This window comes from Salvelinus fontinalis, chromosome 2 (genome assembly GCF_029448725.1).
Source record: "Salvelinus fontinalis isolate EN_2023a chromosome 2, ASM2944872v1, whole genome shotgun sequence".
NCBI classification, from domain to species: Eukaryota; Metazoa; Chordata; class Actinopteri; order Salmoniformes; family Salmonidae; genus Salvelinus; species Salvelinus fontinalis.
The window spans coordinates 59,144,499-59,169,523 of NC_074666.1; the positions used below are offsets into that span (position 1 = coordinate 59,144,499).

Consider the following 25,025-nt stretch of genomic DNA (forward strand, 5'->3'; position numbering starts at 1 on the left):
TCTCCTTTCCTCTGACACGCTATAGCCGTGCGTGACTCATGACGTCAGGCCCCTTATCCCTTCTCAGGGTCCGTGCCAGCTGTTGATGTCACCCCTGGGTCTTTTTAATTTGGGGATTTTCGTTGGGGCCAGGGTGAGATCAGATCAGGGGGAGTCCCATGGTCCCATGACCTCAGCCCAGTGAGCCCACAGCCACATGAAGGAACCAGCGGATGGGGTGGGGTGGGGGAGAGAGTGGGTGCTGGCAGGGTCTGGCTGAGTGATTTACACTGACAGACAGCCATACATCTCTGCCCTTGTTGTTAATGTCACACGAAGGCATTTTCCTCTCGGAATGACAAACGCACTGGTCACCCATTTTCCTGGAAACCCAATGTTGAATTGGATTGAATTCTACGTCGTGCAGAAATGAGCGTTTGAATGAGGAAAGTTTCCTCTCATGACCTCTAAAAGCCAGAATGTAGAATATGTTACAAACTTACTTTGTCTGTTACCCATGCGGTTGGTCCCTTTGCAGATAGGAATGCGACACAATATATCCACAGGAAAGTATAATTACATCAACTTTTCAAAGCGCTGGTAGTGCGTTAAGATTTCTAGCACCTGAAGAATGCACACAAGATGAAAATACATGCACGCCACACATGCATACCTGCCGAGCTCCTGCACGTGTTTACATGGTCTGCGCATGCCAGCACTTTGATTAGGTGATTTAATTCTACTTTCCTGGGGCTATATTGTCTCTAATTCCTACCAACAAAAAGACCAACAGCGGTAACAGCCGGTTGAGTATGTTCAAATGTAATTTTACTCAACATGCTGAATTCAATGCAATTCATCGTTGGGTTTCGATGCAAGTCACCCATGTGTAGTGTTGTGCTGTAGGAGGCGTTGCCTATCTTCTTGGTTTCTCTCATGCATCGATACCCTGATTGAGGGTCATGGTGTGTAGTGTTGTGTAGATGTGTTGCCTATCAATGATGCCTAGTCTATCCCGGCCAGGTTGTCGTGTGTGTCGTGGTGTGCGACTGACTCCAGCAGTTTGTGTCACTAACTTGGCTGCTATCTCCTTGAGCTCTTAAATACAGCTTTTCAGCAGCTATCTATCCCCTCCCTTTCAGATGGGATCAAATGTTCCAGCCAGAGACTAGCTCCTGTTTCCCTCCTAGCTTTAAATTAATGTGATGAGGGGATGGGCTAAACTGAACATCTCCCTCTCTCTCGCCATTTATCTATAGAGTTGATTGTGTTACGAATGTTCTCTTCTATTTATGCAATAAGGGCTGGGGATGGGGTATATATTGAATATGCCATGGCTTAAGGGGTATTCTTAGGCAGTAACATGAAGATTTGATATTTTATTCTCTAAGTGTGACAGAGGTGTTGTCTTTTTGATTTGAGTTATTTGAAAGAAAAGCTTTATTTTCGTTGTGTCACTATTCAGTTATATAGATACAGGTAACTGCCAAAATAAAGGAAACAACACCAAAGTGTCTTAATAGGGCGTTGGGCCACCACGAGCTGCCAGAACAGCTTTGATGCGCCTTGGCATAGATTCTACAATCTGGAATCCTATTGGAGGGATGCGACACCATTCTTCCTCGAGAAATTCTATAATTTGGTGTTTTGTTGATGTTGGTGGAAAATGCTGTCTCAGGTGCCGCTCCAGAATCTCCCATAAGTGTTCAATTGGGTTGAGATCTGGTGACTGACACACACACAGTTTTTAAACCCCCTATGCTCCTTTGAGACCCCTCTTTCAAAGTCATGGAGATCTCTTCTTCTAGCCATGTTAGCCAAAATAATACCAGCCATTTCTGTACTTGACCCTAAGCATGATGGGATGTAAATTGCTTAATTAACTCAGGAGCCACACCTGTGTAGAAGCTAGAGGTCGACCGATTATGATTTTTCAACGCCGATACCGATTTTTGGAGGACGAAAAAAAGCTGATACTGATTAATCAGACGATTTATATATATATATATATATATTTGTAATAATGACAATTACAACAATACTGAATGAACAATGAACACTTATATTTTAACTTATTATAATACATAAATAAAATAAATGTAGTCTCAAATAAATAATGAAACATGTTCAATTTGGTTTAAATAATGCAAAAACAAAGTGTTGGAGAAGAAAGTAAAAGTGCAATATGTACCATGTAAAAAAGCTAACGTTTAAGTTCCATGCTCAGAACATGAGAACATATGAAAGCTGGTGGTTCCTTTTCTCATGAGTCTTCAATGTTCCCAGGTAAGACGTTTTAGGTTGTAGTTATTATAGGACTATTTCTCTGTATACCATTTATATTTCATATACCTTTGACTATTGGATGTTCTAATAGGTACTTTAGTATTGCCAGCCTAATCTCTGGAGTTGATAGGCGGAAGTCATAAACAGCGCAATGCTTGAAACATTGCGAAGAGCTGCTGGCAAACGCAGTAAAGTGCTGTTTGAATGAATGCTTACGAGCCTGCTGCTGCCTACCACCGCTCAGGCAGACTGCTCTATCAAATCATAGACTTAATTATAATATAATAACACACAGAAATACGAGCCTTAGGTCATTAATATGGTCAAATCCGGAAACGATCATTTCAAAAACAAAACGTTTATTCTTTCAGTGAAATACAGAACCGTTCCGTATTTCATCTAATAGGTGGCATCCACAAGTCTAAATATTGCTGTTACATTGCACAACCTTCAATGTTATGTCATAATTACGTAAAATTCTGGCAAATTAGTTCGCAACGAGCCAGGCGGCCCAAACTGTTGCATATACCCTGACTCTGGGTGCAATGAACGCAAGAGAAGTGACACAATTTCCCTAGTTTAATATTGCCTGCTAACATGAATGTCTTTTAACTAAATATGCAGGTTAAAAAAAATATACTTCTGTGTATTGATTTTAAGAAAGGCATTGATGTTTATGGTTAGGTACATTCGTACAATGATTGTGCTTTTTTCACAAATGCGCTTTTGTTAAATCACCCCCCGTTTGGCGAAGTTGGCTGTCTTTGTTAGGAAGAAATGGTCTTCACACAGTTCGCAATGAGCCAGGCAGCCCAAACTGCTGCATATACCCGACTCTCTTGCACAGAACGCGAGAGAAGTGACACAATTTCCCTAGTTAAAAGAAATTCATTTTAGCAGGCAATAATAACTAAATATGCAGGTTTAAAAATATATACTTGTGTATTGATTTTAAGAAAGGTGTTGATGTTTATGGTTAGGTACATTGGTGAAACGACAGTGCTTTTTTCGCGAATGCGCTTGTTAAATCACCCGTTTGGCGAAGTAGGCTGTCATTCAATGATAAATTAACAGGCACCGCATCGATTATATGCAACGCAGGACAAGCTAGATAAACTAGTAATATCATCAACCATGTGTAGTTAACTAGTGATTATGTTAAGATTGATTGTTTATTATAAGATAAGTTTAATGCTAGCTAGCACCTTACCTTGGCTCCTTGCTGCAGTCGCATTACAGGTAGTCAACCAGTCTCCTCGGGGAGTGCAATGTAAATCGGCCATGATCGGTGTCCAAAAATGCCGATTACCGATTGTTATGAAAACTTGAAATCGACCCCAATTAATCGGCCATTCCGATTAATCGGTCGACCTCTAGTGGAAGCACCTGCTTTCAATATTCTTTGTATCCCTCATTTACTAAAGCATTTCCTTTATCACATGTATGTATACAGTTGAAGTCGGAAGTTTACACACACCTTAGCCAAATACATTTCAACACAGTTTTTCACAATTCATGACATTTAATCCCACTTGTCTAGGAAGTTCAATGCATACAGTATATCAACCATACACCATCAGTATGGACAGCTAGCAGTAGATTCAGTACACACTCATGGAGCTAGATTTGTGTTAAATGAGCACACCTTATTCTAATCTTCTCTTGCTCTGTTGATATCTTAATGTACTCTAATGTTTTAAAGATACATCAATAGGCCTATGCTACTATATGTATGGTGGTCACAGCAAAGCAAAGCAAAGCTGACTGACGTGATGGAACCACAGAGTTTGGAGCCACTATTGCGTTACATATTGTATGTGCAACTTGGTAAGATAACAGTCGATTTGTTTCCCCGTCTGTCCCTTTGGTTTGGTTAAATGTCTGGTTTGGTTCTAAATCCTTGTTTGTTCTCTCTCCTCTCCAGTCTCACCCTCTGTCCCTGTGCAACACCAGTGAAGATGAGCGCCAGGAGTCTGACTTCATCAGCATCGTCAAGCTGGAAAGCCCGGAGCGCAAGGTGCCTCAGTGTCTGCCCCTGCTCGACAAGGTAAGACCATTTTACCCATGCATACCTTTGAAGTGCTATGGGAGGTTTGAGTGGGGGCAATGATACAGTTGAGCAGTTGAAGAAGTATCTTGTCCAAGTGAACGGCTTTCTTTGCCGGATCATACTGTATCTGTTCGGGCTGGAAATTGCCTGTGACCTCACAATACGATATTATCACAATACTTAGGTGCCGATATGATATGTAATGCAATTTTCACAACTCTGTATGTATTGCGATTTGATACTGCGATTTTATTCCGATTTGATGTTCCAAACATTTCGCTCTGCTACAGAGAGATGAGAGAGCATGAGAAAATTTGTTTTGATCAGTCATAGAAATAAACGTGCTGAATACGTTGGCTTACTATTTAAAATGAAGATGGAGAACAAGCTATAGGATGGCAAAAAAACATTTTGTGCAAAATCGCGATATGTAACTGCATAGATTCTTTCCCCCATCACTATCTACCCTCCCCAAAAATTCCTTGGGGCTCTGTAACCTACTGTAACTCTGTGCCATACACCATTGAAATGTTCTCTACTGTGTAGCATACAATGGTTGTTTATTATTTCTTTCTGTTTGTTTACTGTGCATATCTTGGTTGGAACCAGGCAGTTGTCCTTGTTAAAGATTACCTTATCCATTTGAATGGAGGAGAGCCGGAGTGCTAAACCTTTTCCCCTGCTTTTTTTTCTGGCACACTGTCCACTCTTAGATCCACGGTGCTTTAAGGATCCAGTCTTGAGTTAGTAGAATGTAGAATGTTGGCTGGCATTGAATGTGATTGTGAGGAAGTTATGCTGCCATGGCTGTGATCTCTCAGCGTAAAGGGATGTGATGTGGTAGGGGTTGGGGGAGGTGGGGGTGGGGGGTGGGGGGGGGGGGGGGGGGCAGAGAGCCCCATGCTTCCTGGCGCTGGATGTGAGTCACTGAGGCCACAGCTGTCACTGGTCATACCCAGGATCCTGGGCCAGGGTAGTAAGGCCAGGTGCTGAGCCAGGACACCTGCTGCTCCACGTCTCTCCAGGACAGATACAAATATGGCCATAGACACAGATAACGCTAATTACCCATGTTGCTATTGTTGTTACATGTTACATGTGTTACTAGCAAGCTAGCAGTTACTAGCAAGCTAGCGGTTATCAAATCAAATTGTATTGGTCACATGCTTGTGTTCCTTGCTCCAACAGTGCAGTAGTATCTAACAATACACACATATCTAAAAGTAAGAGAATGGAATTAAGAAATATATAAATATTAAGACGAGCAATGTCGGAGTGACAAAAATACAGTAGAATAGTATACAGTATATACATATGAAATGAGTAAAGCAGTATGTACACGTTATTACAGTGACTGGTGTTCCATTATTCAAGTGACCAGTTATTCCATGTCTATGTACAGTTGAAGTCGGAAGTTTACATACACCTTAGCCGAATACATTTAAACTCAGTTTTTCACAATTCCTGACATTCAATCCTAGTAAAAATTCCCTGTCTTAGGTCAGTTAGGATCACCACTTTATTTTAAGAATGTGAAATGTCAGAATAATCGTAGAGAAGGATTTATTTGTCACGGCTGTTGAAAGGAGATGACCAAGGTGCAGCGTGGTGAGCGTACGTTTTATTTTATTTTAATCAAAATGACGCCGAACAAAACAATAAACACTACAAAAACCAACCGTGAAGCTCAAAGGCTATGTGCCCAAACAAAGTCAACTTCTCGCAAAGACAGGTGGAAAAAAGGGCTACCTAAGTATGGTTCTCAATCAGAAACAACGATAGACAGCTGCCTCTGATTGAGAACCACACCCGGCCAAACACAAAGAAATAGAAAACATAGAAATAAAGAAACTAGAATGCCCACCCTAGCCATTATTTCAGCTTTTATTTCTTTCATCACATTCCCAGGGGTCAGAAGTTTACATACACTCAATTGGTATTTGGTAGCATTGCCTTTAAATTGTTTAACTTGGGTCAAACGTTTTGGGTAGCCAACAATAAGTTGGGTGAATTTTGGCCCATTCCTGACAGAGCTGGTGTAACTGAGTCAGGTTTGTAGGCCTCATTGCTCGCACATGCTTTTTCAGTTCTGCCCACACATTTTCTATAGGATTGAGGTCAGGGCTTTATGATGGCCACTCCAATACCTTGACTTTGTTGTCCTTAAGCCATTTTGCCAGAACTTTGGATGTATGCTTGGGGTCAATGTTCATTTGGAAGACCTATTTGCGACCAAGCTTTAACTTTCTGACTGATGTCTTGAGATGTTGCTTCAATATATCCACATAATATTCTTTCCTCATGATGCCATCAATTTTGTGATGTGCCCCAGTCCCTCCTGAGGCAAAGCACCCCCACAACATGATGCTGGTCACCCCCGTGCTTCACAGTTGGGATGGTGTTCTTCGGCTTGCAAGCTTCCCCCTTTTTCCTCCAAACATAATGATGGTCATTATGGCCAAACAGTTCTATTTTTGTTTCATCAGACCAGAGGACATTTCTCCGAAAAGTACGATCTTTGTCCCCATGTGCAGTTGCAAACCGTAGTCTGGCTTTTGAATGGCGGTTTTGGAGCAGTGGCTTCTTCCTTGCTAAGCAATCTTTCAGGTTATGTCGATATAGGACTTTTTTTACTGTGGATATGGATACTGTTGTACCTATTTCCTCCAGCATCTTCACAAGGTCCTTTGCTGTTGTTCTGGGATTGATTTGCACTTTTCGCACCAAAGTACGTTCATCTCTAGGAGACGCGTCGGGCAGAGATCCCTACGGTTGCGAGCGGTGCAGTTGCCGTACCAGGCGGTGATACAGCCCGACAGGATGCTCTCATTTGTTCATCTGTAAAAGTTTGTGAGGTTCTTAGGGGCCAAGACAAATTTCTTCAGCCTCCTGAGGTTGAAGAGGCCCTGTTGCACCTACTTCACCACACTGTCTGTGTGAGTGGACCATTTCAGATAGTCAGTGAGGTGTACACTGAGAAACTTGAAGCTTTTCACCTTCTCCACTGTGGTACCATTGATTTGGATAGGGGGGTGCTCCCTCTGCTGTTTCCTGAAGTCCACAATCTATGCTCAAAAAAGACAAGAAAAAATTGCTGCATGTTGGTATGTTATGAATTTAAAGACATGGGGGGGGTTTGGTGCTAAGCACTTCTCTTCTTCATGGCTGAATTAATGGGGTTTTAGGTTTACATCTGCGATCAATAGGTATAGATAATATCTATCTATCTATAAAATTTTATTTGGACAGGTATATGTTGGCTAAACAAACAGGAATACAAGTATTTGTTAGCCAACATCCGCCTGTGTAGTTGTGTAGAATGATCAGTTTGTTTACATGGAGATGCTTTCCTACAATCTAAATGAAATGTTATAGATAGATAATATACATTAGCCTGCTTGTTAGCCCACATTTGTGTAGTCTGTCTCCCAGCAGCCATAGCCCATGTTCCAGTCGGATGTCATTTGTTTACAGTGCAGCCTTGCTATAGCAGCCTGGCCGGCAGGCAGATCTATAGATAGATAGATACACAGACAGGACGTTGGTCGGTTGGCCGCAGAGCTAGGCTTCATGTTGCACCCACCACCATCACACACCGTTCAGAATAGACCTTTAAGCAAACAAAGTGAAGCAGCTACAAACCTTGGGGGATAAGGTTTCATTGTAGTCTTTTTTTATTTTTATTTTTTTTCTAGAGGGTTCCTATCCCTGGCAACAGACACTGTGCACCCTGGGGATGTGCTAGATTCCTGATTTGTGGTGACTTTTCCCCCAAATGACCTCTATAAGCTTTTTCTTTCTTCAGTGGCTTGGATTTCACAATTAATTTTGAGCAGAGCTTTTGAAGTCGAGTGCTGAGCTGAGAGAATGCCAAATGTTTCATTACGATCAGGCTTTATCTCTTAAGAATGGCGCTCTGCTGTAGTAAACATCTCTTCCTTTTGAGAAAGAGATACTTTACTTTAAGCCACAGAGCATACATGCTATTTGGCTGTGCAGCTGGTCTGGCTGCCCCTGTCTTTTTCCGTTATGTATCCAGAATGTAGGAGGTACGTAAGCCTACTGTAGAACTGTGGGGCATGAGTTAGGTGTCCCATCAATCTCAATCTCCTGGAACTGCACACCCATAGTTAAAGACTATCTATGCCGGTGTTGCTGACACAGATTCATATTCATGTTAGCCTCAAATGCAGATTTCTCCCCATTTGCATTTGTAAACCGTTCTCTTCATGCAAATGTCTGGTTCAGGATTTCCCCACAGCTTTTCACCACATCAAATGGGTGACACTGACATAGGCAAAAGCCCTGCTTTTTTACCCAGAAGGAACTGCTATGCAAGGACCCACCTGCTCAGTCTCAAACTACGCCCTGAACAATGCTAAACTCCGGCTGAAAAGAATTCCCAGCAAATATCACAAAACAGCCAGTAGGCCGTGGTCTAAACATTCGACGGAAGTTCCGTTTGTAATGAATATAACTAGCTCACAGTGGGGCTGGATAGGACAAACTGTGATAATATTCAGAAAGTCTAAACCAGTCGTGTCAAACATACGGTGTGGGGGGGGGGGGTGAACGAACTCAATACATTTTAAAATGACTAAAACCAAATCTAAACTGTGTAGAATAAAGGGCCTACATTCATATCGTTTCTAGACTTTCCAGCTCGCTAATAATCACTAGACAGTCAGGCAGCATTAAAGATTCCAAAAATTATGGATAGAGGATCATTTTTTTGCATATTTTGATGGCATGGAAATATAAAACAATGTCAGTGCGGTCCTCCAGACCTCGTTGAAGACCGAATGGACACACAGACACACATACACACAGAGGGTGACACTGACCCCAGGCTGTTCCTGCCTGCCTGGTGGTTTCTGAGCGGGGGTTGGAGTGGAAACGTGTGGCCTGCTTTGCTTCTTGGCCTGTTTTCGTTCAGTAGCAAAGAAGTCAAATGTTTATTTCTCAGGGGAGAAGAATCAAGAGCAGAAAGCTCTTGAGAACATCTGGAAAAGGGGCCGATCTGAAGCTTTGAGGGTTTAAATGCAAAAGGCTGTCTGTCTTTTGTGGCTGTCTGAATCAGTTCCATTAGTCTAGATCTGTAAGTGACAATAACATAAAATTCAGTACTCAGCTCAAAAGTGTTGAGTCTGGGACAACCCACATTTGATTATATCAGGACATCCCGCATAGCTTAATGCTGTGTGTCTTCAATCTCTCTCTCCCTGGACCCAGAGATGTGTTCCCACAGTGAGTGGACCCACACTGGCAGCCCTTCCCGTTTTCCATCCCAGGCCCATTTCCCATCCCTGTTTCTGGGGCACCCAGGCCAGAGCAGCACCTGGCCTCCCTCTCAGCTCTCCCCCAGATTCCTGTCTCTCTGTCCCTCTGATCCATTGGCTGCGCCGGGGCCCCTGCAGCTCTGGGCAAAATCCATTTAAGCACGTTCAGTTCCTTTGAAGCATTGCAAAACAAAGAATATAGAACAACATTTTTAACCACAGAGATTTGTAACTTGTTTGAGAGCTTTTCATGCAAATGAGCTTTTCATATTATATGAATAGATGGAAACCACGTCAGCCTTTTTGCTATCTGTTTTTCACTTTTTATGTCTTTGAAAGTGAGGGGTCAAGGTAAAGAGTGGCCCCTCTTCTTCTCCTTTCCTTTTCCTGGCATGTCAACCGATATATCAAACTGGGGGGCACTTCTTTGAGGCAGACTAATATAGTTTATGGTTCATTCATCTACTCTACTCTAATTAGCTGACTAGTCTGTCTGATAGTGACTGGATAGTGAAGCACTAAAGACTGACTGACAACCCCCCTTAATTCCCCCTCCCTGCTTTTACCTGGAGCTGTTTGATATGAACTGTTCAAGCCGTTAGTTTTCACCCTAGGCAATGCCTATCACCATCATTCTTTCTCTGTGGCAACTGCAACATTCATATATAACCTCCTCTCGGTCTCTGTGGCTTTCTTTCAGGTGTCTTTTCTGCTCTCCCAATGTGCATTTGTGTGTGTGTGCGTGCGTGTGAATGCGTGTGTTAGGGCTGGGTGGTAAACCGTAAAAAATATACTGGTATTCATTCACAGATTGGTTTGGATTTTTACTTTACCTTATATAACTCTATTTTAATGTTTGATTTGTTACAGTAAATAATTCAGTAATGACTCAGAAGAATTATGGCAATCATCTGTTTTTATCACCAGTAAGAAACTGCTAACAGCTGAGAACTGCTAGCTAGCTATCTTGCTAGCACAACTATAACTACTAAGCACAACAAGTCAACCAAACAGCATGATCATTGTACAAGTGCACCTGGTGCCGGGACAATAAAAAGCCACTGAAGTTTTGAGGGAGCGTGCAATTGACAAGCTGAATGCAGAAATGTCCACCAGAGCTGTTGCCAGAGAATTTAATGTTAATTTCTCTACCATAAGCCGACCTCCAAAGTCATTTTAGAGAATTTGGTAGTACGTCCAACAGGCCTCACAACCACAGACCACATGTAACCACTCCAGCCCAGGACCTCCACATCTGGCTTCTACACCTGAGGGATAGTCTGAGACCAGCCACCCGGACAGCTGATGAAACTGTAGGTTTGCACAACCAAATAATTTCTGCAGAAACTGTCAGAAACTGTCTCAGGGTAGCTCATCTGCGTGCTTGTCGTCCTCACCAGGGTCTTGACCTGACTGCAGTTCGGCGTCGTATCCGAGCTCAGTGGGCAAATGCTCACCTTCGTTGGAGAAGTGTGCTCTTCACAGATGAATCCCGGTTTCAGCGGCACCGGGCAGATGGCAGACAGCATGTATGGCGTCGTGTGGGCGAGCGGTGTGCTGACGTCAACGTTGTGAACATTGTGCCCCATAGTGGCGGTGGGGCTATGGTATGGACAGGCATAAGCTACGGACAACGAACACAATTCCATTTTATCGATGGCAATTTGAATGCACAGAGATACTGTGACAAAATCCTGAGGCCCATTGTCGTGACATTCATCCGCCGCTATCACCTCAATGTTTCAGCATGATAATGCAAGGTCCCATGTCACAAGAATCTGCACACAATTCCTGGAAGCTGAAAATGTTCCAGTTCTTGCATGCTCACCAGACATGTCACCCATTGAGCTTGTTTGGGATGCTCTGGATCGACGTGTACGACAGCGTGTTCTTGTTCCTGCCAATATCAAGCAACTTCTCACAGCCATTGAAGAGGAGTGGGACAACATTCCACAGGCCACAATCAACAGCCTGGTCAACTATATGCGAAGGAGGTCTCGCTGCATGAGGCAAATGGTGATCCACGCACCTACCTTTTTTTTAAGGTATCTGACCGACGAATGCAATTCTGTATTCACAGTCATTTGAAATCCATAGATTAGGGCCTAATGAATTTATTTCAATTGACTGATTTCCTTATATGAACTGTAATTGTTGCGTTTGCGTTTATATTTTTGTTCAGTGTACATTCTGTTCTCAGCGTCAATAAATCTCTTTCTATACTCTATCTTGTTAAGTGTGTTCAGGTGTGCTGGCCATCCCTTAACGCTCCAATCCCGCTCCAATAAATTTGACAACATCCGGTGAAATCGCAGAGCGCCAAATTCAAACTACAGAAATATAATTATTCAACATTCACGAAAATATAAGTGTAATACATCAAAAGAAAGGTTAACTTCTTGTTAATCCAGCCGCTGTGTCAGATTTCAAAAATGCTTTTCGGCAAAAGCACACCATGCGAGTATCTGAGGACAGCGCCCCGCATACATGAAAATCTTTTTTCAACATGGCAGGTGCGACACAAAAGTCAGAAATAACGATATAATAAATGCCTTACCTTTGAAGATCTTCATCTTTTTGCAATCCCAAATGTCTCAGTGACACAATGAATGGTCGTTTTGTTCGATAAATTCCTTCTTTATATCCCCAAAATGTCCATTTATTAGGCGCGTTTGATTCAGAAATACACCGGTTCCAACTCGCCCAACATGACTACAAAGTATCTAATAAATTACATGTAAACTTGGGCCAAACATTTCTAATCCAACCTCAGGAACCCTAAAATGTAAATAATCTATACAATTTAAGACGGGATAAACAGTTTCCAATACCAAAGAAAAACAACACGGAGCGCACTCTTGTGAGTGCGCTCTTGTTTCCGCGCACCAAAAGACTAGAGACCTTCTGATTGACACATATAAAGAATAGGACTACTTCTTCAATTCTCAAAAGAAAAACATTGAACAACTTCTAAAGACTGTTGACATCTAGTGGAAGCCATAGGAACTGCAATCTGGGCCCTAATAAATCAGGTTTCCCATAGAAAAGCATTGGAAAACACAATGACCTCAAACGTTTTTTTGCCCTGGATGGATTGTGCTCGAGGTTTCGCCAAATCAGTTCTCGCCAAATCAGTTCTGTTATACTCACAGACATTGTTTTAACAGTTTTAGAAACTTTAGAGTGTTTTCTATTCAATACTACCATGCATATGCATATCCTAGCTTCTGGGCCTGAGTAACAGGCAGTTTACTTTGGGCACGCTTTTCATCCGGACGTGAAAATACTGCCCCCTATCCCGAAGAACTTTTAAAGGGACATTTAAAAGAACAAAAAACATATTGATCTCCATTACCACCCCAACATCAACATACACGACATTACCTGAAGTATGTGGACACCTGCTCGTCGAACCTCTCATTCCAAAATCATGGATATTAATATGGAGTTGGTCCCCCTTTGGTGCTATAACAGCCTCCACTTTTCTGGAAAGGCTTTCCACTAGACTAGATGTTGGAACATTCCATTCAGCCACAAAGAGCATTACTACGGTCTGGCACTGATGTTGGGTGATTAGACCTGGCTCACAGTCGGCGTTCCAATTCATCCCAAAGGTGTTCGATGGGGTTGAGGTCAGGGCTCTATGCAGGCCAGTCAAGTTATTCCACACCGATCTCAACAAACCATTTCTTTATAGACCTCACTTTGTGCACAGGGGCATTGTCATGCTGAAACAGGAAAAGGCCTTCCCCAAGCTATTGCCACAAAGTTGGAAGCACAGAATCATCTAGAATGTCATTGTATGCTGTAGCATTATGATATCCCTTCACTGGAACTAAGGGGCCTAGCCAGAACTATGAAAAACAGCCCCAGACCATTATACCTCCTCCACCAAACTTTACATTTGGCACTATGCATTCGGGCAGGTAGTGTTCTCCTGGCATCCTTTGGACTGCCAGATGGTGAAGAATGATTCCTCACTCCAGAGAACGCGTTTCCACTGCTCCAGAGTCAAATAGCGGTGAGCTTTACACTTCTCCAGCCAACGCTTGGCATTGCGCATTGTAATCTTAGGTTTGTGTGCGGCTGCTCGGCCATGAAAACCCATTTCATGAAGCTCCCGACGAACGGTGCTGACTTTGCTTCCAGAGGCAGTTTGGAACTCAGTAGTGAGTGCTGCAACCGAAAACAGGCGATTTTTACGAGCTTCAGCACTCGACAGTCCCGTTCTGTGTGCTTGTGTGGCCTACCGCTTCAGGGCTGAGCCGTTGTTGCTCCTAGACGTTTCCACTTCACAATAACAACACTTACAGTTGACCGGGGCAGCTCTTGCAGGGCAGAAATTTGACGAACTTGTTCGAAAGGTGGCATCCTATGGCGGTGCCACTTTGAATGTCACTGAGCTCTTCAGTAAGGCCATTCTACTGCCAATGCTTGTCTATGGAGATTACATGGCTGTGTGCTCGATTGGGTACACCTGTCTGCAACGGGTGTGGCTGAAATAGCCGAATCTACAAACGTGAAGGCGTGTCCCCATACTTTTGTATATATGGTATATGTGAAAATTGCTCGTTTCTGTCACGTTCCTGACCTGTTTTCTGTTATTTTTGTATGTGTTTAGTTGATCAGGACGTGAGTTGGGATGGGCATTCTATGTTTTGTGTATCTATGTTAAGTGTCAGTGTTAATTGACCTTGTATGGCTTTCAATCAGAGGCAGGTGGTTTACGTTTTCCTCTGATTGAGAACCATATATAGGTAGGTTGTTTCACATTGTTTGTTGTGGGTGGTTGTCTTCCGTGTCTGTGTATGTTGCACCACACGGGACTGTTTCGGTTTGTTCGTTCGTTTGGTGTAGTCTGTACCTGTTCGTGCGTTCTTCGTGTTATATGTAAGTTCTCATAGTTCAGGTCTGTCTATGTTCGTTTGTTATTTTGTAGTTTGTTGAAGTGTTTTCGGTTTTCGTCTTTACTTTAATAAACATCATTATGTCAAACTATCACGCTGCGCTTTGGTCCAATCCCTACTCCTCCTCTTCTTCCGAAGAGGAGGAGGACGACCGTTACAGTTTCTATGTTTTGTAGTAAAAAGATAGAGGAAGATAAGTGTTTCCAGTAACATTATCAACCAAGTAGTAGGCAAGTAGTAGGCAATCTTCACATATGTTGATGTTGGGGTGGTGCTGGAGATGATGAATATAAAGTTGCACATTTTAGAAATGTCCTTTTAATGAGTGCTTGTTTCCTTTGAATTGGGGTCTGTTTGAATAGACTAAAATGAACAGCTTTGTATGCGTAAAAAAACATTGCATGCTAGTTCCATCCTGCTGGCACAGTAGACTAATTCCAAGCACAGAGAGTAGAGGATTATAGGTTTGAATCTCACTGATGCAGTGCCACCATAAATAATATGTGTTTGCATTATTAATACCTAAGCAAATTAATTTCCATGTGTCCTCTGTGCTTATAGTTCAAAACAGTTTACCCAAACTAAGCTACTGTAGCAGTGTTATTAAAAGTCTTATTTAAACATGTTCTCAGAATGTTATTTTATGACCTTCAAATAACCTATAATTTCTGTTCTCAGAACGTTAATAAAACTCTCAGAAAAACTTTGAGGGAACCATAGTAAAACGTTCTCAGAACCTCTCTGCAACCTAAAAATGAACAGTCTATGACTGGGGTGGCTGGGGTCTTCTAGGGCCTTTCTCTGACACCGCCTGGTGTAGAGGTCCTGGATGGCAGGCAGCTTAGCCCCAGTGATGTACTGGGCCGTACGCACTACCCTCTGTAGTGCCTTGCTGTCGGAGGCTGAGGGTCACTGCCTGCCGTACCAGGCAGTGACACAACCAGTCAGGATGGTCTCGATGTTGCAGCTGTAGAAACTTTTGAGGATCTCAGGACCCATGCCAAATCTTTTTAGTTTCCTGAGGGGGAATAGGCTTTGTCGTGCCCTCTTCATGACTGTCTTGGTGTGTTTGGACCATTCTAGTTTGTTGGTGATGTGGACACCAAGGAACTTGAAGCTCTGAACCTGCTCTACTACAGCCTTGTCAATGAGAATGGGGGCGTGCTCGGTCCTCCTTTTCCTGTAGTCCACAATCATCTCCTTAGTCAAGGTTATGTTGAGGGATAGGTTGTTATTCTGGCACCACCTGGCCAGGTCTCTGACCTCCTCCCTATAGGCTGTCTCGTCGTTGTCGGTGATCAGGCCTACCACTGTTGTGTCGTCTGCAAACTTAATGATGGTGTTTTAGTTGTGCCTGGCCATGCAGTCGTGGGTGAACAGGGAGTACAGGAGGGGACTGAGCATGCACCCCTGGGGGCTCCAGTGTTGAGGATCAGCGTAGCAGTTGTGTTGCTACCTACCCTCACCACCTGGGGGCGGCCCGTCAGGAAGTCCATGATCCAGTTGCAAAGGTAGGTGTTTAGTCCCAGAATCCTTAGCTTAGTGATGAGCTTTGAGGGTAATATGGTGTTGAACGCTGAGCTGTAGTCAATGAATAGCATTCTCACATAAGTGTTCCTTTTGTCCAGGTTGGAAAGGGCAGTGTGGAGTGCAATAGAGATTGCATCATCTATGGATCTGTTTGGGCGGTATGCAAATTGGAGTGGGTCTAGGGTTTCTGGGATAATTGTGTTGATGTGAGCCATTACCAGCCTTTCAACGCACTGCATGGCTTCGGACGTGAGTGCTACGGGTCTGTAGTCATTTAGGCAGGTTGCCTTTGTGTTCTTGGGCACAGGGACTATGGTGGTCTGCTTGAAGCATGTTGGTATTACAGACTCAATCAGGGACATGTTGAAAATGTCAGTGAAGACACCTGCCAGTTAGTCAGCACATGCCCGGAGCACACGTCCTGGTAATCCGTCTGGCCCCGCAGCCTTGTGTATGTTGACCTGTTTAAAGGTCTTACTCACTGAGAGCGTGATTACACAGTCATCCGGAACAGATGATGCTCTCATGCATGCCTCAGTGTTGCTTGCCTCGAAGCGAGCATAGAAGTGATTTAGCTCGTCTGGTAGGCTCGTGTCACTGGGCAGCTCGCGGTTGTGCTTCCGTTTGCAGTCTGTAATAGTTTGCAAGCCCTGCCACATAAGACGATGTTCGGAGCCGGTGTAGTATGATTCAATCTTAGCCCTGTATTGACGCTTTGCCTGTTTGATGGTTTGTCGCAGGGTATAGCAGGATTTCTTGTAAGCTTCCGGGTTAGAGTCACGCACCTTGAAAGCGGCAGCTCTACCCTTTAGCTCAGTGCGAATGTTGCCTGTAATCCATGGCTTCTGGTTGGGGTATGTACGTACAGTCAATGTGGGGACGACGTCCTCGATGCACTTATTGATAAAGCCAGTGACTGATGTGGTGTACTCCTCAATGCCATCGGAAGAATCCCGGAACATGTTCCAGTCTGTGATAGCAAAACGGTCCTGTAGATGATCTGCTTCAGCTGACCACTTTTTTATAGACCGAGTCACTGGTGCTTCCTGCTTTCATTTTTGCTTGTAAGCAGGAATCAGGAGGATAGAGTTGTGGTGGGATTTACCAAATGGAGGTATTTTCCCGATCCAGGCAGTGGCCTCCATCGTTCCCGGTCCATTACGTTTACGGGATGATATTATGAGGGACACGCGGGCGACGCTCACAGGGCTTTTGATGTAGGAAAACAATGGGAACCTTTGTAGTGGCCTCCCCTCCCTGCCCTTCACCACCAGCATACACACACACACACACACACACAAACGCACACATACCAGAGACATACCGCACACACATACATACCACCCACATACCATACACATACTGCAAACACACACGTACCGCACACACTCCACACACACACACAAACCACACACACAAACACACACACGCATACACACAAACCTCACACAGCACACACAGCACACACACACACACACACACACACACACACACACACACACGCACACACACACACACACACACACACACACACACACACACACACACACACACACACACACACACACACACACACACACACACACACACACACACACACGCACACCTTGCCAACATCAGCAGCAGTCTCCTCCAGAGCAAGCTCTCTGACTCCACAGTGCCAGAAATAAAAAAGTATTCAAACAATGTGGAGGAAGGAACAAAGTAGAGTTAGCCTGGGCCCCGAGCCGTGGCTTTCAGTGTTATGACTGAGGTCAGTCTCTTTCTTTCTCTAGTGGTGGTTCTGTCTTCGTCTTTTCTGTCAGGGCTGACCTCCACTCCGACCTCTGACCTCCACACTCTGACAAGCGCTATTCTATGGAAAGGTTAAACTTCACTACAATACTATGATCTTCCGTTTCACTGCTGAAGTTGGAATACACTTCACCACTCTACACTTTCAGTTTTTTGCAGTGTACTAAATTTCCACGAGGAATGGACTAGCTACATTGCATATTGTCGATGTGCCATACGTTGCTGAAGCTGTGCCTAGGTTTAGTTAGTTAGTTGTACTTTGCGGCACCCACTTACTTGTTGCATAGTCTCGTCCTAGTGTTCCACCTACCTACTGTAGCCTCTATGTCATTTTTCCTACAGCAATCAAACCGGCTGGCATCTCTTGTTTTGATTCTCTCCACTGAATGTTTTTGGGACTGAGCTTTCGAGTGTGAGATCTGTGATGACCATAGAATAACCGATGTGGGTGATGGGGCAATCTAGAATAGATAGAGAATAGATGACATCAGCGATACAGAAAGAGGGGCTCTTCTGCTCTGACAAACAGACGGCAGTCCTGAATTCAAATACTATTTCAAATCTTTCAAATCCTTGAGCATTTGCTTTAGTCTGCCTGGAGTGCCACATGGGCGCGGTTTCCACTTTTGGGGCTCTTTGGGGCCCATTGCAACAGCAAGCTCAATCAAGCACAGTATGAAACTATTAAAAATACTATTCAAACCTATTTCTAACAGACAGACACACAGACAACATTTCAGTCACTGCTTTAGGCTAGCTCCTTGTCACTGAGAAAAAGGAGCCAGTTGTTGTAGGCTAACCGTGAAGCATCTGCTGTGTTTAAAAGTCCAAGACCAGGCGCGCCAGGCGATAAGTCTTCTGTTGTCGCCACGGAGACTGGGGAGTGCATTCCCGTGGGATTGGTCCAACGGATACTACTAGAGGGGGGACAGAGCGGCGGTGGGTGATGTCACTGAGGCCCTACTACTAGCCTAAATTATATAAATAAATACATAAACTTAGGCTCTACTACACGTACAGTACCCTTAGTCACTGATTCTAGTTTTGAACGGTCAATTTTTTGTGTATTTCATATTCACACATTATGCAAACTGCTAAAGTCTCTATGAGAATGACTTCTGCACCATATATATTTGTTTTGAAATACAGAGGTCCTCTGTGGCTCACCCAGAGACGAGAGAGTAAATCTGCTTTAATCTCTGCATCTCAATAGCTTGTTAGCCTCCATTCACCCTCCCTCCATCGATCTGTTGGATCTACTGCTCTGTCCTCAGCTCTCAGGCTGCATCAAGTGGCGAATAAACACGGAGCACACAGCCAGTCAGCCAACCCCAGCTCCATGAAAATAAAGAAGCAAAGTTCTCTCTCTTCCTGGCCTCTAATTTCTTTCTTTAATTAGACGTTTTCAACAAAAAAGTTGGTGTTGTTCTTTTCTTTTTAAATGGGATACAACCTGGAATAATAGAAATGAGCAGTGACTCTTTCACATTGAAGAGGAGGCTTCCACTTGTCACTTCATACTGTATGTGTATTTGCCTAGTGGCAAATGGCTCACTGAGGTTTTTGCTGTTGTGTGGATGTGAAATGCTAGGAGAGAGGAGTGTAAACAGAAACCTAGGAGGGAAGAGAGAGGGGATCGTCCCAGAAAGAGTTCACCTCCTGGGCACAGGGAGAGTCCATACAACCTAGGAATAAATAACTGTGGGCGATAGGGAAGGTGTGTGTGTGTGTGTCTGTTCGCACTCATGTGTGTGTGTTCGCGTGTGTGTGTGCGTGCATGCCTGCATCCGTGTGTGTGTGTGTGTCTGTTATGTGTATGGACACTGTATGGACATTGTTTTTTGTTAACAGTAATTAACATTTCTACATGCCGTTTTGCATTATTGAAGTGTGTTAACTTCTGTGCAGAATGAGTGGGGGAACTAACATGTTGCAGACCAGACTCCCAGTGCTCTAGCAATGAGTAAGTGGAGCAGGTAAAAGGCACGGTGCACTCACGCGATAATGGGACTTGGTCCTCTCAACCAGTATACTACGTGAGACACATTTTGACACCAGTACCGAGAGCAACAAAAATGTGAATACCGAACCGTTTTTCATGTTCTTGTATCTAAAAAGTACCAAAGTTTCCCTTACTGTACAGTACTTTAGCCACTCCAGGGACTGAGTGAGTGACTATGTAACATGGAGATTAGTAAGGTAAAGGAGAAGCCTTTTATCCCAGAACACCTTTCTGTACTCTGCTATTGTAGGAGGCAGAACAATAGCGCTGGAATACTTCAGGTTCCCTCCTCAATGGAAGAAGTGCATTCCTCCCTTTTGTCCCACACACACTACACTCACTTCAACACAAGTGGGATGGAATGCCTGCCTTTCTGAGTCATTTAGGTTTGGGAGCTGGAGCCGCCGCCAGTCTTTTATTATCTGAGTTTGACAGATGAAATTAGGACTGTTCTTGTGTGCTGGGTGGGGGTGGAGAGGGTTATAGGAGGCAGGTGACTGTAAACTGTGAGGGGGTGGGGAGCAGACCGACGGCTGTGGGTGTGTCTAAGGGGGGGGGGGGGGGGTTAACTGTGTTTGGGGCTGGTGTGAGCTTACCACATGCTAAGGTTGTGCTTTGGGGTGGGGCAGGTCAAATCAAATTATATTTGTCATATGCTTCGTAAACAACAGGTGAGGACTAACAGTGAAATGCTTACTTAAGGGCCCTTCCCAAAAATGCAGAGAGAAAGAAAATAGATAAATAATAGAAAAGTAAACATGTAATAATGAAGGTAATAATACGTACACAATGAGTAATGATTTGGCTATATACAAGGGTATCAGTACTGAGTCAATGAGTAATGATAACTTGGCTATATACAAGGGTACCAGTACTGAGTCTATGTGCAGGGGTACGAGGTAGTTGAGGCAGATATGTACATATACTAGGAATAAAGTGACAGATAGTCAACAGTAGCAGCAGCATATGTGATGATTCAAAAAAGTTAGTGCAACTATTTAGCAGTCTTATTACTTGGGGGGTAAACACTGTTCAGGGTCCTGTTGGTTCATCTGTGACTTGGGTGGCTGGATTTTTAGGGCCATCCTGACATCGCCTGGTATAGAGGTCCTGGATGGCAGGGAGCTCGGCACCATTGATGTACTGGGCCGTACACACTACCCTCTGTAGTGCCTTTTCGGTCGGATGCCAAGCAGTTGCCATACCAAGCGGTAATGCAGCCAGTCAAGATGCTCGCAATGGTGCAGCTGTGGAAGATTTTGAGGATCTGAGGGCCCATGACAAATATTTTCAGCCTCCTGAGGAGGAAGAGGTGTTGTCATGCACTCTTCATGACTTTTTGAGTCATGCTTTGCCAAGCAGTCGTGGGTGAACAGGGAGTACAGGAGGGTACTAAGCACACACCCCTGAGGGGCCCCTGTTTTGGGGGTTAGCATGGCGGATGTGTTGTTGCCTACCCTCATCACCTGGGAGCAGCCCGTCAGGAAGTCCAGGATCTAGTTGCAGAGGGAGGTGTTTTACCTTAGTGATGAGCTTGGAGGGAACTATGGTGTTGAACGCTGAGCTGTAGTCAATGAACAGCATTCTCACATTGTGTTCCTTTTGTCCAAGTGGGAGAGGGCAGTGCAATATAGATTTTCTCATTATGCAAATTGGAGTGGGTCCACTGTGTTTTGGATGATGCTGTTGATGTGAGGCATGACCAGCCATTCAAACCATTTCATGGCTACAGATGTGAGTGCTAGTCATTTAGACAGATTACCTTGGCATTCTTGGGCACAGGGACTATGGTGGTCTGCTTGAAACATGTGGGTATTACAGGCTGGGTCAGGGACAGGTTGAAAATGTAAGTGTAGACACTTGTCAGCTGGTTAACGCATGCTCTGAGTACACATCCTGGTAATCAGTCTGGCCCTGCGTGGAACACATCGGACTTAATTGATGGATCATACCAAGCGGAGTCAGTAAGGGGTCAGACAGGAGATGACCACTAAGCACGCAAGCCAGTGGTGTTGGTGTGTCCGGATTGAGCCTGAGTCCCCCCTTCTCCAATCCCCCATGAATGCCTTTGGCTGTAGGCTCTGGTGTGGTCATAACTTTTCTGACCCCCCCACCCCTGTAGGCTCTATCTGGGGTGGCCCTAGCTTCTCTGAGCCCCTCCCCCCACCCCTAAGGGTCAAACCATGGTTAGCCCCTAACCCAGGGGTTAGAGGTCACAGCTAACCATATGTCACCTTCAGGAGCAGCATTGTTGCCATTCACTTCATTCACTAGAGATCAGCTGAGAGGCTACTTCCACAGCCAGTCATCAATCCTAGACATGTGCTACCAGTGATGATAGGAAGTTCTTTGAGAGCCTCGTTTGGATGGTAAAAAAAACGGATGGTGAAAGTTAGACAGATAATGTAGAAGGTAAGGTAATGTTTCATTACTAGGGTACTTACTATATTATCTAGCATAATTGTGGTGTCTATGTAGGTTTTTTGTGTATCATTGATATGATCATATTATATAATATGATCCAACCAGATGGTTTTGGTCATTTCAGTTCAGTTCAAACAACTTCCCTTGCAGTGGTGTGTGTGTGCATGTACTGTATGTCAGTGTGAACATTCATGTGTTGGTGTGTATGACTGCCTCTGGCGCGTGTGTTCCAGTCTGCAGTCGGACGGTACACAGTAATTAATAAGGCTAGCCTTGTACTGCTACTCTACTGATCTCTGCCTTTTATGAACAGACTGACTGATTAGAAGCTCTGGGTTCTCTCTCTCACTCTCCCTTTTTCTCTGTCTGAGTGTCTGTCTCTCTTTCTCCCTCTTTCTTGCTCTCTCCAGCTCTCTCTTGTACACACACACACACACACACACACACACACAAAGAAAGTTAGAGATAGAGAGAGAGAGAGAAATCACACATACACCCTTTTTCACACTCTGGTTCTCTTTCCATTCTGATCTTTTATGACCTGTCACTGACACATTAATAACCTGGACTCCTGCCAACACTTTTCCTCAGGCCTCCCTCCCTTTCTGCCTCTCTTTTCCTTTACCTAGCTATCTCTCTCCCTCTCTTTCTCTGTGTCTGTCTCTCTCTCTCACTCATTCTGCCACTTCAAAGTGATGGGAAATGTTCCACCCTAAAGTTGTGCACATTACATAATTCTCCCTCTGGCTGTCACAGGGCATATTTACTACAGAACCCCCCAGATCGCTCATCAGTTAAAGTTAGGTCCGTACAGGTACTCTCTTTATGGGGATCTGTCCTGTCCACACCTGGGTTCACATACTATTTGAAATAATTTCAAATCATGTAGCTGTGCTTGGTTGAGCTTGCCTGTGGCAATGTAACCAATAGAAACATCCCAAAAGTGCAAACCCTTCCCCACCTGTGGCTCCAGACATTGAGAAGTATTGGAAAGATTTTAAATAGTATTTGAACATAGTTTTAAATGTAAATATACAATATTATTGCATGTAAATTGTAAAGACTTTTTGCCTGTAATATATTTTTCGTTATGTTTCGAACCTCAGGAAGACTAGCTGATGTCATTGCATCAGCTAATGGGGATCCTAATAAAATCAATCCCGGGTCTGATCCTGTCCTGCTCCTGCTGCCGTTGGCTGGTGTTTTTCTAAATACAGGCTCAAATGTGAAGATGAGGCAAATCAAAACTTGCCCTCAGATCTCTTAGGAACATAAGGCTTAGGAAGAGATGTCTGCTTTTAAGGATCTGTGTTTGATTGCCCGTTCTCTCTTTTTCCCTCTTCTTGGCTATAAATGAGTGGCAGCTTGTTTCTCTCTCACTTTGTCTTTCTCCTCTCATCCTCTCCCTTTCTCCCTCCCTCTCATCTCCTCACTCTCTCTCTCTCTCTCTTCCCTCTCCATGGCATCTGTCCTGGCTCTGCTGTGACACCACATGAGAGGCGAGCTGAGATCTCTTGGCGCACACAGTCCTTCTGCTCTTCTTTCAGAACATTATTATTGTTGTCGTAATTATGGTGGCTGAATTGCATGGAGCTCTGTTGGTCTGCAGTCAGATTTGGGTTTGTTGACAGCACCACCGCACAACTTTTATATGCAAACTGTGGGAAGGCTACAAGGCCACGGGGCGGGAGGTGCAGCCCAGAATAGCAGCAGCAGTCTGTGGGTGTTTGGTGTCTTTCTGTGTGTATGTGCTTCTGCGTGTGCGCATGTGTGTGTGCGTGCACTATTTGTGCGTGTCAGTGTGCATGTGTGTGTGCGTGAATGGCTCCACGTGCACTCGCGTGTTTATTGTATCTGCTTGCTCCTGGACCGAGTTTGGGAAACGCTGGGTTAGACTCATTGGGTTGGGTTGGAGTTGGTGAGTCGTGGAGGAGCTTCCATGCAAGCACATTTCATGTGCTGTTGATCCAGTTTGTGGTTCATTATCAAACATGAGAGGATTCCATTTTCTTGTCAGTAGGAAACACAGTGCTTGCTATCAGTGATACTGAGAGTAGTACTACAATTCTGTAAAAATACAACTAGAATAGGGTGAAATATTTCAAATGTTCCATCTTGAGAATAAATCACTTTTCTCCCGGGTAACCCAGTATTTCCCGCCAAAAGCTGGAAGCGTCATTCTAAAGCATATAAAGCATATAAATACTGTATGTCTGCATTTGATTAGAGCTTTGATCGGCATTAAAATTCAAGCCTGATGCTACCTGAGCCTGATGAGCCATAGCTTAAAGACATTTTATGAGCCCTACATTAAAACCATTTTATGATCCCATGCCCCAAAAGTCCTAAATAACTATGCCGTTATCCAATACATAGCCTATGATATAGACTACCGCACATTACACACGACAGAAAAACATAAAAGCCCATAGATGTAGTTATGCTCTCTTAGGTAAATAAATGAAACAAGCTCTTTTTGAGTGTAGACTGTATGACTGTACTGTATTGAAATATACTTTATTATATAGAGTGGAATTATGGACCTAATTCAAACCATAAAGCTGGGAGAGAACATGTGATGCTGGTGCAGGACATGCAGCCGACAAAGTTACAATTATAAGCTTGCGAATTTGATTTTCATTTAGAAATATTATAGGGCCTATTTTACATTTGTATAATTAGTAGGCTATATATATATATATATTGTGCAAAAGTTTTAGGCAAGTGTGAAAAAATGCTGTAAAGTAAGAAGGCTTTCAAAAATAGACATGTTA

At 43.8% G+C, this 25,025-nt stretch overlaps 1 protein-coding gene across 1 annotated transcript in view; it reads left to right on the plus strand.

The window, feature by feature from the left end:
• LOC129822171 (E3 ubiquitin-protein ligase RNF43-like) overlaps nt 1-25,025 on the plus strand; it is a 191,038-nt gene that overhangs the window by 117,408 nt on the left and 48,605 nt on the right. Inside the window, exon 2 of the mRNA XM_055880216.1 lies at nt 4,190-4,312. Coding sequence (XP_055736191.1) covers nt 4,190-4,312 — 123 coding nt within the window. The remainder of the gene's footprint in view (nt 1-4,189; nt 4,313-25,025) is intronic.